General features: G+C 48.6%; 1 protein-coding gene across 1 annotated transcript in view; it reads right to left on the reverse strand.

Annotated features, from left to right (window-relative positions):
* Positions 1-751: 751 nt before the first annotated feature.
* The window catches only part of GAP43 (growth associated protein 43), a 56,683-nt gene continuing 43,328 nt past the window's right edge, over positions 752-14,106 (reverse strand). The window contains exon 3 of the mRNA XM_076348956.1: positions 752-1,525. Within this exon, the coding sequence (XP_076205071.1) occupies positions 1,437-1,525 (89 nt within the window). The 3' untranslated portion in view covers positions 752-1,436. The remainder of the gene's footprint in view (positions 1,526-14,106) is intronic.

Raw genomic sequence — 14,106 nt, forward strand, 5'->3', positions numbered from 1 at the left:
ACTGACGAGGTGGTGCTCTGCCCGTGGCGCCAAGCCCGCGTCACGCTTTTAGCTGGCTGTGGGGGAAGGCCATAAACGACAGCTAAAAGCCTTGGCCCTTGTTAGAGCTGGGTGAACCAACCCGGGTTTTGCCAGGGAGCAGGAATGAGCTATTTCTCAAAGTGCTCTCGACTGGCTCTTATGCTACCGGACCTTGTCCTGCCCACATGCCTATTTACTCAATGCATTGGCCCAATTTATTTTGCCAAACAGAACATTTTTGGAGGGCCAGACACACTATGTTACTCAACAACTTCTCCAACCCCAGCCCGGTGGGGCAAGCATCACCCTGCTGCTGGGGGGAGCTCACAGCCTGTCCCCTCACGGCCCTCGGTGTGGCCCTCGGCAGGGGTCGGACCTTCAGCATGGACCAAAGCTGGTCCCTCTGCTGGGACCCACGGGGCTGCCCGGGCTCATCCCTCCAAGGTCACCATGCTTCTCCAAGTCAGGGCCTAGAGGTTTCCTAGAGGGCCACTTATGTTGTTCTTTCCTAAAACTGACTTTGCTACTTTCAGTATTTATGTTAGTCGGTGCTAACGCCTCACTCGAAATCCAAGCCTGCTTCCCTTAAAAATCCCCTCAGCAGTGCCAGGGAGTGTGGTCAGTCACTGACCGGTGGCCAAGGAGCACAGCGGGGCCACGCAAGAAGTGGCCCACGAAAGACCGCAGGCCAGCAGGATGTACGGCAGCATAGAAATGCGACACGGTGGTATTAATGATCATTATTCTCATTTATTATAATTATTGTTCAGTTTGAAAAAGGAGCCTGGAGCCAAGCATTATGCTATTGGCACATTTTTTTTTGTTGTTTTAGTTCTGAAAACAAACTGGGGTTTCGTATGATTTTTCGTTCATTTGTTTGTTTGGTTTGGGTTTTTTTTTTCTTTCGTTCATTCCATCACATTGAAAAAGGAAGAAAAGGATTTTTTTTTTTCCCCTCTTTCATTTTAACTCACTCGGTAAGTCTGGACTCCTCGGATGAACGTAACATTGCACACACACACACTTGGAGAAGAGAGAGAGGGGGGAGAGAGAGAGAGAGCGCGCTCGTGGTGGGCAGACAGACACACGCACGCGCCAGGTCAAAGAACTCTGATACAGTGCAAGAATTTTCCCAAAATGATTGGATCATCATTACCAAAAAACTCGCCATAACAACACCAAGAAACAAAGAAATGTTTAAGCCACACTGTTTGACTGGGATTTTTCCTGCTTTTTTTTTTTTTTTCTTTAAATGTTTGCCACACAGAGAGAAAAAGGGTTTAAGTGGGAATGGGAGAGGGACCGACAGGCTCACAGATGTGAGCAGGAAGGGGGGAGATCGAGATTGGGGTGGGAAGGAAGGATAGAGGATAGGGGGAGGGAGGGAGGGGCAATGGGGAGTCATTTCTTAATGTTCAGGCATTTTCTTGGTCCGCCTTGCTCTCTTCTTCTTTCACCTCTTCCTGCTGGGCACTTTCAGTAGGTTTGGTTTCTTCTACAGCATCTAGTGGGGAAAGAGATGGTCCAGGGTTAGTCAGCCACGACCTACAGCATCCTGCACGTGCACACGGCCATCACATGATGGACTGCATGGCTTCAGGCTTCTCTCTCCCCAAAGCGACCCAGGTCTCAAAGTCCCCGGCACTTCTGCGGCATGGAAAGAACGTGCCGGGGTTCAGCCCTGCAGACAAGTGTGTAGCTCTCATGAAACACCTCCAGCCCCACCAGAAATGCATGTGTAACTGGAAGGAGGTGCCTAGCTCACAGTGCGCCTCGTGGTGCAATGCCAGCATGTCTGACTCCAGATCAGAAGGCTGTGTATTCAAGTCACACTGGGATCAGGGGGGACCCCACCAAGGCTGCTCCCACTTCAATGGTTGGACTTGATGATCTTAAAGGTCTTTTCCAACCTAAATGATTCAATGATTCTATGATGTGGCAGGCAACTGTCATTCATTTAATCTGGTGCACTGATTAGGCTCTTGGCTTACCAGCTAGATCAGACACCTGTATTACCTTTTTACTAAACCCCATGACTGTGCCAACCACTGTTGAATTATTGCCCCCTAATTAGTCCTACAGATCCTTCCAGCCGAGTCTTAAAGAGGTCATGAAAAGAAAACTCTACGCGCACTTGAAGCTTGCAAGACCCAGAGGGAAAAATTTTATAACCTGTAACTCAGACTTCTCTTACACTGAATAGACATCTAGAGAAATGTCTCTAAGCCTTCAAGAACGGGAGCCTTCAACTGGGAGGTTATCACGTCTCTCCAGTTTTCTGGGCTCTCCTTTCAAAGGCAGAGCTGCCCCAGGGGAAAGCAATGAGTGTAACTGGATGCTGCGTCTGCCTGTCAATCAGACACCTTGTTCTGGCACACCATTCACATGAGAAGTTAAAATGAACACTAGGAGCAATCCCACAACAATGAACTAGACAGGGGATCAGAACTGAGGGGAAGGCAAAGGCAGCCGGGAGGGACAAGGTAAACAAAAGGAGCACCCCTCAAGCTGGAGTGATCTTGCTGCTGGGTTCATCCAGCCTGAGACACCACGCCCCTCTCATTGCAGCAGGACGAATTTAATTGTCTCCGAGTTCCTGCTGACCAGCTCTCATCATCTTTAGATCAGGGTACACTAACATGTTCCTGGGCCTCTTTCAGAAGCCCTGCTAAGGTCTGTGCACCATGCAGATTGCTTTTTACAGGTGAAGGTGATGGTTCACCCAGGGCTGCAGGGCTGTAAGGTAGAATAATGCACAAGGGTCTTAGTGCACTGTAGCGGCTGGTCTGCTCCATCCCCATCTCCCCCCATTCCTCAGTGACTCCCCCCCCCCCCCCGACCATGGAGAGGCCAAACAAGCAGCATCACTCCAGATCTGGGATAAAGAACAGAGAAAAGAAACAAGTGCTGAAGGGCTGGGTGGTATGGGACAGACCACAAGATTGGTATGTCACATACCTCAATGCTGGCAGTCGACATACCTCCTTATCATCACTGTATCTCTGGTGGTCATTCACAGAGGACTGTGGGGTCCCTTTGAACCAGACAGCTCCTGGCTTCTCTGATGGTTACACCAGCCAATAAAATGGGCCAGGGACTGCTCTCTGGCCCTGAGGCCAGCTGGCACAACACAGCTCATGTCCATATGGCTAAACTCTCTTACTCTCCAGAACAGGGTGGCTGTGTCTGGGAGCTGTCTGGGGCAAAGCTAGTTGGCGTATTCAAAAATTACACCATGGCCCATGCTGTGAGCTTAACAATACGGATGTTCACATGCCAATGCTTAGTTTGTGAGGATTAGCATCCTCTCACCCATGTTTAGCATTAGTGAGAATGTGAATTGGGATGTGAACCTTTCCTTACTGACACCATTTATGCACTTTGGCCTGGTCCATTCGATGCCATCAGATGGCAGACTTGTATTGGCTTCCAACACTGGCAGTAGGTGCTGCATTCTCTCTTCCCTCTCCCCCTCAGCCATTTAGCCTTTCTTTTAAATTCCTTCCTATCCACCATTTCCATATGGATCACCTTTAAGTTGTGTGCAACTTCCCATCCTGAATCATCTTCATTAAAGGCTCTGTTTCTGGACCTTCAAATACTTTTTGTCTTAGTAAACTCTGACTGTTGATTTTCCGAAAGGAAGAAGTCTGTGGGAACAACCCCATGGCCCAGTACCACAGCCTGAGCCCCTGTACCTGCAAACCCCCTGTCAGCAAAAACATCTGTGGACTTGCTTTCCCTTGATACTGAACAGCTAAACAGGGTGCTACTCAAAGACTCCTTCTATATGTGGTACAGCCATGAACCAAAGACAAAATAAGCTACTGATTAAAATAGGATGCAAGTATCGTTGGAAGGCAAAGCAGGCCAACTTGCCCTAGTTTTGTTAATTTTCCTGAATGACTCCACTGGGGAGGGAGGGCAGTCCTTCTAATCCTGCTCTTCTCCAAGGTATTCATAGCAGGAGACACGCTGAATTATGGAGCCGAGAGTATAATCCCAATGCATCACCATCTACCCCTAAATTTGAGCCAAAAGACTACCGTTAGCCAGCAGCAAAGCATGCTTTTCTATAAGGCTCTGATAGATCCTAGTAAGGCAGAATTTCTGTTTTTTTCCGCATGTAAATGCAAGATGAATGAAAGAGCAACAAAGGATAGGCAATGCAGCTTCAGGAACACAAGCTCTGACACTATATTTCATTATGTTTAAAACTTTCTGTGTCTTTCTACCGAAAATATGCACAGATTTTAGCCAGCAGTCCCCACAGCCTCCTCAGGACAGCACAACAGAAGGGCCCATAATGCAGCAAGCACAGGCGTAGACACTGGGAGGTCCTGCATACCTGCTGTGATACTGAGTGCCTTGGCCAAGACATACAAACTGCTGAGACGCACAGATGCCCCTGTTGCATCAGCAGCTGAAAGTAGGGTCCAGCTCCTACAGTGGTAGGCTCTTGTCAATTCTCCTGGTGAGATGGGCAGGAAATCTGCTTGCACTCAAAGTGGGGGAGCTGGCAACCTTGGTGACGTGGGGTAGCTCACAATGTTTCCCGTGACATTCTTGCTCTTAGGATAAGCAGGCAGGTTGAAACACAATTTTCTGCCATGTTTTGTTCCCTGTTGGCTCACCACAGTGGCAGATCTAATTTCCAGGGAGTGCCCGTGGTGCCCAGAGATCCCTGGCTGGCAGAGGAATTGTGTGTGGGTGCCTCACTGCCCCTGTTGCCCTCCTCTGGAGAGCAGTTAGCGGTTGGCAGATGACTCTGTTGAAGCAGCCCAGAGACTGCACTGTTTTCTGCCATGGCTGAAATAGTCTGAACTGACTCTGAGGTCATGGAGCAGCAGAAAGGATTTAAAGTGACTTCATCACATATTCAAGTCAACAGAGAGGAATCATACAAACCAAATGCTGGACACATGGCAAACTAGAGCAAATTTTCATGACTGTGGATGTCCCAAGTATAAACAAGAGGTCCACCTTTTTGAATAGGAATTATCACAGAAAATTCAGCCAGCCACTCTCCCTCTTTTTTCTTGCATGGTGTTGAAGCAATAAGGGGAAATACCCTGTGCACTGCTACGCCCTGCTAAGCTATGTCTTATTTCCTAGCAGCTTTAGCAGCATTTCATTGATCTTTGGGATGACGGAAAAGAAGCAACCTGGTGTTATTATACAATAATGAACTTTAGCAAGAATTAATATCACAAAGGATAAAAAATTCAGCACAAATAATGAAGTTCAAGCTGTGGCACTGCTAAACCACAGCAGTGAAAAGAAGAGGATTCTCTCTGTGCAATGGGAGCAACGCAGCACAACCCTACTGACATCAGGGCCAGTTAATAGCAGTTTCTGATTCACAAGGAGAGGTGAGGTGGTTTATCTGACTCACCCTTCCCCAGTTTGTTTGATGCAGGCTATTTCTGCAGTATGTTTTCTGGGGTTTTCTCCAGCCTAGTTTTCAGTGTCCCAGCAAAGGAGGGCAAGCTATCCCTGGGGAGATTAGTAGATACCTATCCTGGGGATTCCATACAGCAGAGAGGATATTTCTTACATTGCTTTTTACCCAATACTAGTTTGATTTCCCACTTCCTCGAACTCTAGGCTGTCGCACCTGTTGGTTTGTAGTGGACAGATACAGTTATACAGACAGAACTTCACAGCCTTGGCATTTTACATTCACTTTGCACTTTGTTGGAATAGGTGTAAAAGGTGACAAAAAAGCAGGTGAGAATTCAGGGCATTTAGGCAAAATGTTCCATCCCCTGCTTGAAGAACAAAAGCATTTCATCCAAATTTCCACCTGTCTAAAGCTGCCTCCCTTCTGAACATGCCAGCACTGTGAGATCTCCTCCTGCAAGATCGGAGTCTGCTGTGTCCACTTGCAAGGGAAAGAACAAGCAGGAGGCAGGGAGTTATTTTTTAAGATGGACCTCGATTGGGACAGCACCGAGATGCACGTAATGAGATCATGAAATGGGAAAGTTGAAGTGGGAGTGGATGGACATCTCACCTAACTCCAGATATCTACACAGAGACATCTCCAGCTAATCTTCTCACCCTCTGCTCCCTTTCTAATTAGTGGAAATAAACATGACATTTCTAGGACTCTATTAACCTGACCTATTTAGATGCCTACTTTAGGACAAGAGGAGTTGCAGCCTGGGAACACCTACATCTTTAGCAAGCCAAGGTGGAGACATCCACATTTGTTCTAGAGCATTCCAGCCACAGAGCAAAAAGAAGGGCCCAAACTCACAAAACGAGGACACAACATGTGCACGTGAGGAGGAAACAGAACAGGAGGAAAGGCTGAGCTGTAATATGAAGCAAAAGAAGCTTGAGGAGGGGCCAAAAATAAAATCTGTCCTGAAGGATAAAGCAGGAATGGCTAGGTCAAAAAGCTAAAAAAACCACCAACAAACAAAACAAGAACAACAACAAAACCCACCTAGTTTGTGCTTGCAGTCATCACTCTCACAGTTGTTTTAATGCACATCAGTCATCACTTGCACTGTTCCTGGTTATTCCAGCCCTGTGGTCCCCCCCAGACACAGTTTTGACATTTTAGTTTGTTTTGCAGCTTTGTCTTTTGTTTCAGTCTTTCAAAATCTATGTTGCAGTCCAAATCATCCTATAATATGGGATAATTTTGCCACAGAGACAGGCATGTGTGAGCTGAGCTGCCACCAATCTCACTTCAGTCTAGCACCCTGGACGGGGCAGCCAAGTTGAGAAACCTTTTGGGCAGCAATTGCAGAATTGCTTAAGCAATAGAGCTGCATGGTGGGAGAGGCTGAAGTGCATTTGCTTCCCAGCTGAAGGGCTTGTGTCAGAGACATGCTTCATACCTACAGCTCCAACTGGTACCTCCTAGGGTACTGCCTTGCCCATGGAAGAGAAACAATATGGAAATGAACTACAGATCCTTGCTGAAGTAGGGTCTTTGAGAGCTCCTGCCCCTCAGCACTCCATTTATTTCCTGGAAAGGGTGAGAGTCATGTCTGTGAGCCCTGCTGGGGAGCAAACGCCTCAAACATATGCAGCTCTGGTTGCTGTAAAGCTGAAGCAGGCACGCAAACAGCAGTTTTGCTGGATGGTGGTACTTCCAGCTGCCTTTGCCTACACTGTGCTCTAATGGCTGAGCGTGCAGGCTCCTCTCCAAGTCTCTCCACTGCCCTACATTCGTGAAATTAGGTTGAGTGGATTTCCGGGTAAAACACTGTCTCTTGGGACCTGCCCAGCTCCTGTCTGACTTGCCAAGATTAATTAAATCAGAGCAGACATCAGCTTATGACCATAGTAGCAGCAACCTCTCTGCTGATCATTTCTTTTGTGGCTGGTGGCTTGGGTTTTGTTTTCCTTTTTGTCTCTGTTCCACTGCAGATCTTTAAATTACCACAGCCGATGCCAAGAGAAAAGAAATTGCACAAACACTACATCTACTACAGATGCAGGGATTTTGCTTTTGCTGCTTTCCCACTGTTTGCATAATTATTGCTGATATTGATTGTGCAGCTAGAACTCTCCCATGCCTTCGTGCTAAAGTATTGACCAGATATACTCAGCTGCTGCTCTTTCTCTAGCATTTGTCACGCTCACTGCTTTCTCCCTCTGTCCTCTGCCAACTTCAGCTTGGTCAGAGATGGAACTGAAAATCTGTGCCTCGCCTGGTCTCCTCTTTGCTCCCAAATACTAATCTGGATTTTGCTGCCCTGTTATAAGCAGACCTCGTCTGCCCCAGAGATGACTGTTTAAATATGTTTTTTGGAGGGTAAGGAGCACTGGAAGGCCCCATTTAAAATCCCTGACCTGAGCCTCTCCTAGTTTTAATGACATTTGGATCCAGATTTGGATCCAGGCTTCACGGCTTGATTCATCTGTCCCGATCCATCTGTCCTTCTAGCCAGCCAGAAGCCAATTCCAGGCAGACGATGGTAGGTCTGAGACTGCTGAAACGAGGCACAGTTCAGGTTCAGAGCTGTTGCTTATACAGTTCTCTTCCCAATACAAGTTAGCCCATTGCAGTCAGCCCTATGATGCGTCATATGCAGTGCTAAAATCCTACATCCTCCCTGCTCACTGCTTCGGAAAACTGGCAGACTTATGCTGGCCCAGCAAAACACTGAGAAATGAAGGAATTGGGTATTTCAGGTGAGTGGCTGTGTTTGGTCCAGGGGGCTGACTTTCATGATTTCTCCCAAACCCCTGGTGAATCCCTCACTCGCTACAGATGGACCCAGGGTACCACCTGGTTCCTGTGAGCCCTGGGGGGTCCTGGTGGGCACATGGCACCTGGGAGATCTGCATCCCCTTGGCAAACCCTGCAACAAAGTCGTGGGGAGGGATGTCCCCACTGCAAGCAGCAGGCAGGAGGTCCAGAGAAGTTGCCCAGTAACTACTGGAAGGAAGCAGGCAAAGCAGCCTGTTACGGTTAAAACAAAAAGGTGAATATGGCCACAATACATGGTAGTTTGGGCCTCCTGTTCCCAGACTGCCTCATCTTTGTTTCAGCAACATGTATGCCAACCTCAGTTGTTCTAGCAGAGAGAAAAAAAAACCAACTTCTGCCAGTCCCATGGCTGATGAATTTGCTCCAAGCTTGGACAGCTGCCTCTTTTTCTGATCCTGCTAAATCCTCAGAGGACAGCCAGACCCAGTTCTGTCGCCCCAGCTGCCTTTGCGCTTTGTCAGGCTGAAGAGCCAGTGGCTTAGGGATTTCCTCTCCCTCTCCTCCCACCCCATGCCATTCTTTCCCCAGCACCACCATGGAAATCCCACCCTGTGTCGGCATCCATGTGTGCAGTAGATGGAAAGGGAGGGAGTGGTGGGAGAGATGCTCAGGGTGCACAGCGGTAGGAGGGGGTGCCGAGGGGAGTCAGGCTCACAGCTCCATTGCAAAGCATCTTTCACAGTGTCTAGACACCAGCTGCCGGGTTGCCATGGAAACTCCCCAACTTTGGCTGATGGGAGGGAGCACTGAGGTCTCCAGAGAAATGGGAGTGGTGGAGGAAGAAGGTGGAGAGAGAAAAGGGAGGATGTTCCTTGTGAATGTGAGGTGTTAACCCTGTTACAGCTACATTTGCAAATATTTTTGCTTCCTGGAGAATGAGAAAGAAGCGTCTCTCCTTCTTTCTTCCACTGCCATTTCCTTCCCACAGCCATTGACGCAGCCAGGCCTGAAGGCTGAGACAAATGACATGCCTACTGCTGGCTGGTTGTTTATTCCTGCCTATTACCAGCACTTTTGGCCCCAGCTTCCTGTGTACAGTACCTATAACTGGGCAACTGCAATCCAGCTAGGGTTGGAAGAAGCCTACCAGAGTGGTTAGGTTTTCAGACAGTGAGATCTCCTTTACCAATGCCTCTCTCTTGGCCACCGTCACTGCTACAAGCAAATGCAGCTCCAGGGGAGGACAGGGTGCTCCCACCTGGCAGCAGTGTGATCTATCACGGTGCTTCTGTGGGCATGCTTTGTTGCACCAGAAAGTGGTGGGCAAGTGGGAGGCTGTGTAGTACAGTGGCCAAAGGGGAGGTAAAAGAGCCCTTTTGGGATGAGGGTGCCTTGGAGGCAGATATTTTGCACTGGTATTGAGTGGCCTCCTGCCAAACAGTGTCAAAGGTGCTGACCTCGACAGACTCCTACCAAGGCTCCACGGTCTTTACAGCCAGGGAGCCTGAAGTGGAGAAATGGGAGGTGACTTGCGGAGGGTCTCCCCAGCCATCAGCTGGGGTCAGAGCTGGTCTAATTCCCAATCAGTTGCTCAGCTGCCCTGCTGGAGCAGAAAGGGTCCCTTCAGGAGAGGTTCCAAGCTACCAGCCTCCATCTCCCAAAAAAAGGTGAGCCAGAGTCAAAGATGCCTCTGCAGACACTCAGACCACAGTTTTTCATTATCCACTGCTTGACTTTCCAGCAAGGTAGTGTACTGGTCTTTCTAGACACAATATCCAGATCGTACCAGATATGTAAGATAAAACAGGATATAATATCCAGATCATACATTTTTATAATGAACCCAGACCTTTGTGAACGTCAAGAGCTGTCCCCATTGTGACCTTCCCAAATTGCTACAGGTGGCCAGCAATGTAAGTATTTATCTGGTCTTCGTCACCACAGCAATGGCCTAACTCACAGTCATGGAAGTATTTTATCCTTGTGGCAGCCCAGTGAAGAAAGCAAAGGCTTTTATCTGCATTTTAGAGTGAGCAAAGTATGAAGAACCGGGCTGTGGTCACACAAAAGTCTGTGGGGTACCCAGGAGGCCGAGTCGCCTTGTCTCTCATTCCAGCGTCTCAAACAGCCACTCTGCACACAGCAGCACTTTCATAGGTGTGATGCCTGGTCCTGTGATTTCTGAAATTTCACAAAGTCCTAATTTCAGGCCAAAACTGGAGGTGCAGCAATCATTTCAGCAATACCTACCCCCCAACCATCACAGGAAGGCAGGTAAGAAGAAAGGCATTCATGACTTCACCTGAGGAAAACCTAAGAAGAAATAACCCACAAGTTGTTCTTTACTCTTCTCCCCTGCCCCTGTTGATTTCACATAGGTCCTGCAGACCAGAAAGGCTACTCTTTTTAATTCCTTAAATACCTTGTGATTCGAACAGCTTGAATATAGAGGTTTTTACTTGCTTCCAGCTGTGGAATGTAACAGTTGGCAGCTGCTCTTGGCATATGCATTGGAAAACAGGATGTCCCCATCTCATGCAACAGTATTCTTTTGAGTCACCCATCTTTTCCCCCTTGCTGGGTTAAGGTCTGGAGGATGGTTTAGAAACAGAGGGCATGTGAGGGGACAGAAGAACAAGGCCTTGATAAGACATATCCATTTATTCTTTAGCCTCTCTAGGGTGGCTGCCCTGTGATATCATAGGGGAGAAATAAGAGGAAAATTAAGAAGGAATGGAAATGCCCTGAGTAGATCATGTCCAAGTGAGCAAAATGCAGCCTTACTGAAGTGACTGATAGCGATTCCTGTACAGCCAGGACATTTCTAGCAACGTAATTAATTCAGGGACTGAAGCTTACAGCACTTTGGGGATGGAGGTTTGGAGAGGTCTGGCAGATGCACAGAGAGTAGCACAGCAAATGACAGAAGTTTGATAGACAGATCAGTCCCTCAGAGGTCTGCCCATCTTACAGCTCTGCTGATCAGCCTGGCAATTGTGGTAGGATCAGTAGGGGGATAAAAATGAACCCAAAATCGTGGCAGACTGCTGTCATTCACGCACTCCTGATCCTGAAATAAAGAGGGTTAAGGAGAGGAAGGAAACGTGCAGAGTGCTAGAGCCTTTGGGTTCTCCATCTACAGCTCCCACCTCATCACACAGGACCGGCTGTGAGGCTGCTCTCCTCTCCTCCCCTGCCCCGACAAAGTTGGCCAGGGAAAAGAGGCCAGAGGAGGAAACCTTCCGTAATTGCAGCAAAAAAGTCTAGAAATTCCTTCAGTGCATCCAGAATTAATGCACTGCTCCTCCCCTCGTACTCCTCCCCCTTCAGCTGTTGGTGGCAGGAAAACAAATTGCTGCAGCCCTTACTACAAACCACACTCCCGTCTCCCTTCCCCCAGCCCAAAAGACATGTGCCATTCATAAGCTGCCTGACTGCTGGTCTCCATTATTAAAGCCTAGAAGGCTGATAAATTGGGGATTCATGGAGCCTGCAAGCCTCCAACAACCAGATTGCCATGGAAACCAGAGGCAGCCTCCATCTCCAGCAGAAATGATATTGATCTAGCTGAAGGCAGGGAATTACAATCAAGGAGAGGATATAAAATGTCTCTTTTTCTTCCCTTTGCCATCCTCGCATTTTGTGTTTAAATGAAGGAGAAATTTCATTTAGAGATCATTAGTTTGTTTCTGTCCATCATCATATAGCAAGGCTCCGCAAATTGGATGCTAAAATGAATTAAGTGCCTGTTGTCAGGCCTTCCACAGCCATCTTGTTGATAACTGTCCCCAGCAGTTGCAACATGAACAACACCAGCTCTTTGCATCAAAGATATTGCTAATATTTCCCACGCGCACAGCTGGTGTGCACGCACGTAGGATCCCAATGTGTTTTGTGCAGAATGGGCACTGAAACACAGCTGCGGCTCTCTAGGAGGCAGTTCAGGCTTAATGCTGTACCCACTGAAGCTCCTGGGAGCCTTTGCTTTTCATTTCAACAAGAGGAGGTCATCACATGCGTTATGACAGCCCAGACATAGGAAGAGGCATTTTGAACTATGAGCACTTGTGGGGAAATCCCCACTTCGAGACAACATGGAGTGGCATTGCTAGTGCAGAGCAACCCTCCCCTCTGCCCAAAATCCCCTGTCTGGGACTGCTTAATCACAGCTCTCCAGGGATGGAAAGATCAGGAGTCACAGCACCCATCTTGCAAAACTGGGTGGGCAGCTGGACACTTTCCCCAGCTCATACTGCAAAGGCCAGATCCTCCTTGGTCTGTCGCCTCATCCCTTGGGTGCCCGTGAGAAAGCCTAAGGGTTGGGAAGTGAAAAGCCACAGCTTGACTTAAGGTGGGAGGTCAGACTGCATAGTCTCCTCTTCCGCCCCAAGAAATCTCTGTGACCAGAGGTGTGGTGATGCTAGCCCAGTAAGTGCTCAGCCCTAGGGGAAAGGAGGGTGTAGGGCAGCCCGGTGCCTGGCGCTGGCCATTTTCAGAGAGCCGAGCTGCACAGCAGGAAGGAAGGAGGGAGCTGCCTGGAAAAACCTTTCACGAGAGCTCTCATTGCCAGAGGCAGTCTTCCTGTGAAGGTGATAGCAGCTAGCATCAGTAATTCTGATTTTAATTCAAATCTGGGATTTTTTTATTTTTTTATTTAAAAAAAAAACAACAACCCAACCTTCTCCCAGTTCAGGAGAGACTTTCCAGCCTCTGAACTTTCTGAGCGCTGTGCCAAGCGAAATGGTGTGGCTATCCCACAGTAGCCATCTCGGTTTAATTGGCTTTTCACAATAACAACTCAATCAGGTGGGTAATGAATTCGGCCTTGACATGAGGGCACCCGGCGGGGCAGCTGCAAATGCTGGGGAGACCGCGTAGGGGCACAGCGAGGCAGCCCCATGCCCTGTGCACAGCCAGCCGTGCTGTGGCGGTACGAGGCCAGGTTGCATCACCTAAGGCCCTGGAGCAGCAGGTATGTCCAGGTTGTCAATGGCAAGGTCAAAGCTCCACAGTACTGTCCACTATGGTGGAAAAAAGGGGGTGCTAAGACAGCCCCTTTCCGAGCTAGCCTACAATGACAAGGCTTCTCTCCCTCATCAAAGGACATTTCAGCACTGCTGTGGCTGTCCCCTTGCTAACACTGACAGCCCAAGGTGGCCCTGCCCCAGCTGTGGGGCTAAGCTCCTCCACTATCTCATGAGTAGCCAAAGTCTGCTATGAAGCCCAGCTCTGCACAGGTCCACAGAGGCTGTGAGTTACCACAGTTAACACTTGCAGAGTTTCTAAGTTTTTGGACAAGGTGGAGCAGCCCATACTTTTGGCTTGGGCACCATCATTTTGACAGCGGCTGCCACAGAAGAGGGCCTTATCTGAGGCATGAAACCACCAGGCCTGAGCTTCTCTGAAATTGCTCGGAAACTGCACTGAGGCATAGGAAGTGGCACCCCACCGTTTCGTGCTCATGTTGTCTCCCCTGGTCCTCTGGCTGATTTTATTTGCTGTAAAGGCCCTTGGCTCGGGTCTTGCCTGCTGGTCGCAGAGTGATGTCGTGAGATATCCACGTGAATGAACACATCTCTCTTACTCTTCTTCTCCTGCTGGAGCTGCTCCACTTCCACAAATCATTAAATATTCATTGGGCCAGAGGAAAACATTGACTCTGTAGACCGGTGGTGAGAGCACTCATCTGGAATGGGGGAGACCAAACTCCACATCCTGGCTCCAGCAAATAATAAATAATTTATCCAAAGTGGAACAGCTCCAGCAGGAGGGATCGGGGAAACTTCATCCAGCAGCCCAATGACTTCCTGGCAAAGCTCACTGGATTTCAGCTTCCTAGGGTAAGGCATGGGCCCATCTTGTCTTCTGTCCCATTCAGGGAGTACCTGACCCTCACGTGCTAGCTACTC

The sequence above is a fragment of the Aptenodytes patagonicus genome, chromosome 1 (assembly GCF_965638725.1).
Source record: "Aptenodytes patagonicus chromosome 1, bAptPat1.pri.cur, whole genome shotgun sequence".
Taxonomy (NCBI): domain Eukaryota; kingdom Metazoa; phylum Chordata; class Aves; order Sphenisciformes; family Spheniscidae; genus Aptenodytes; species Aptenodytes patagonicus.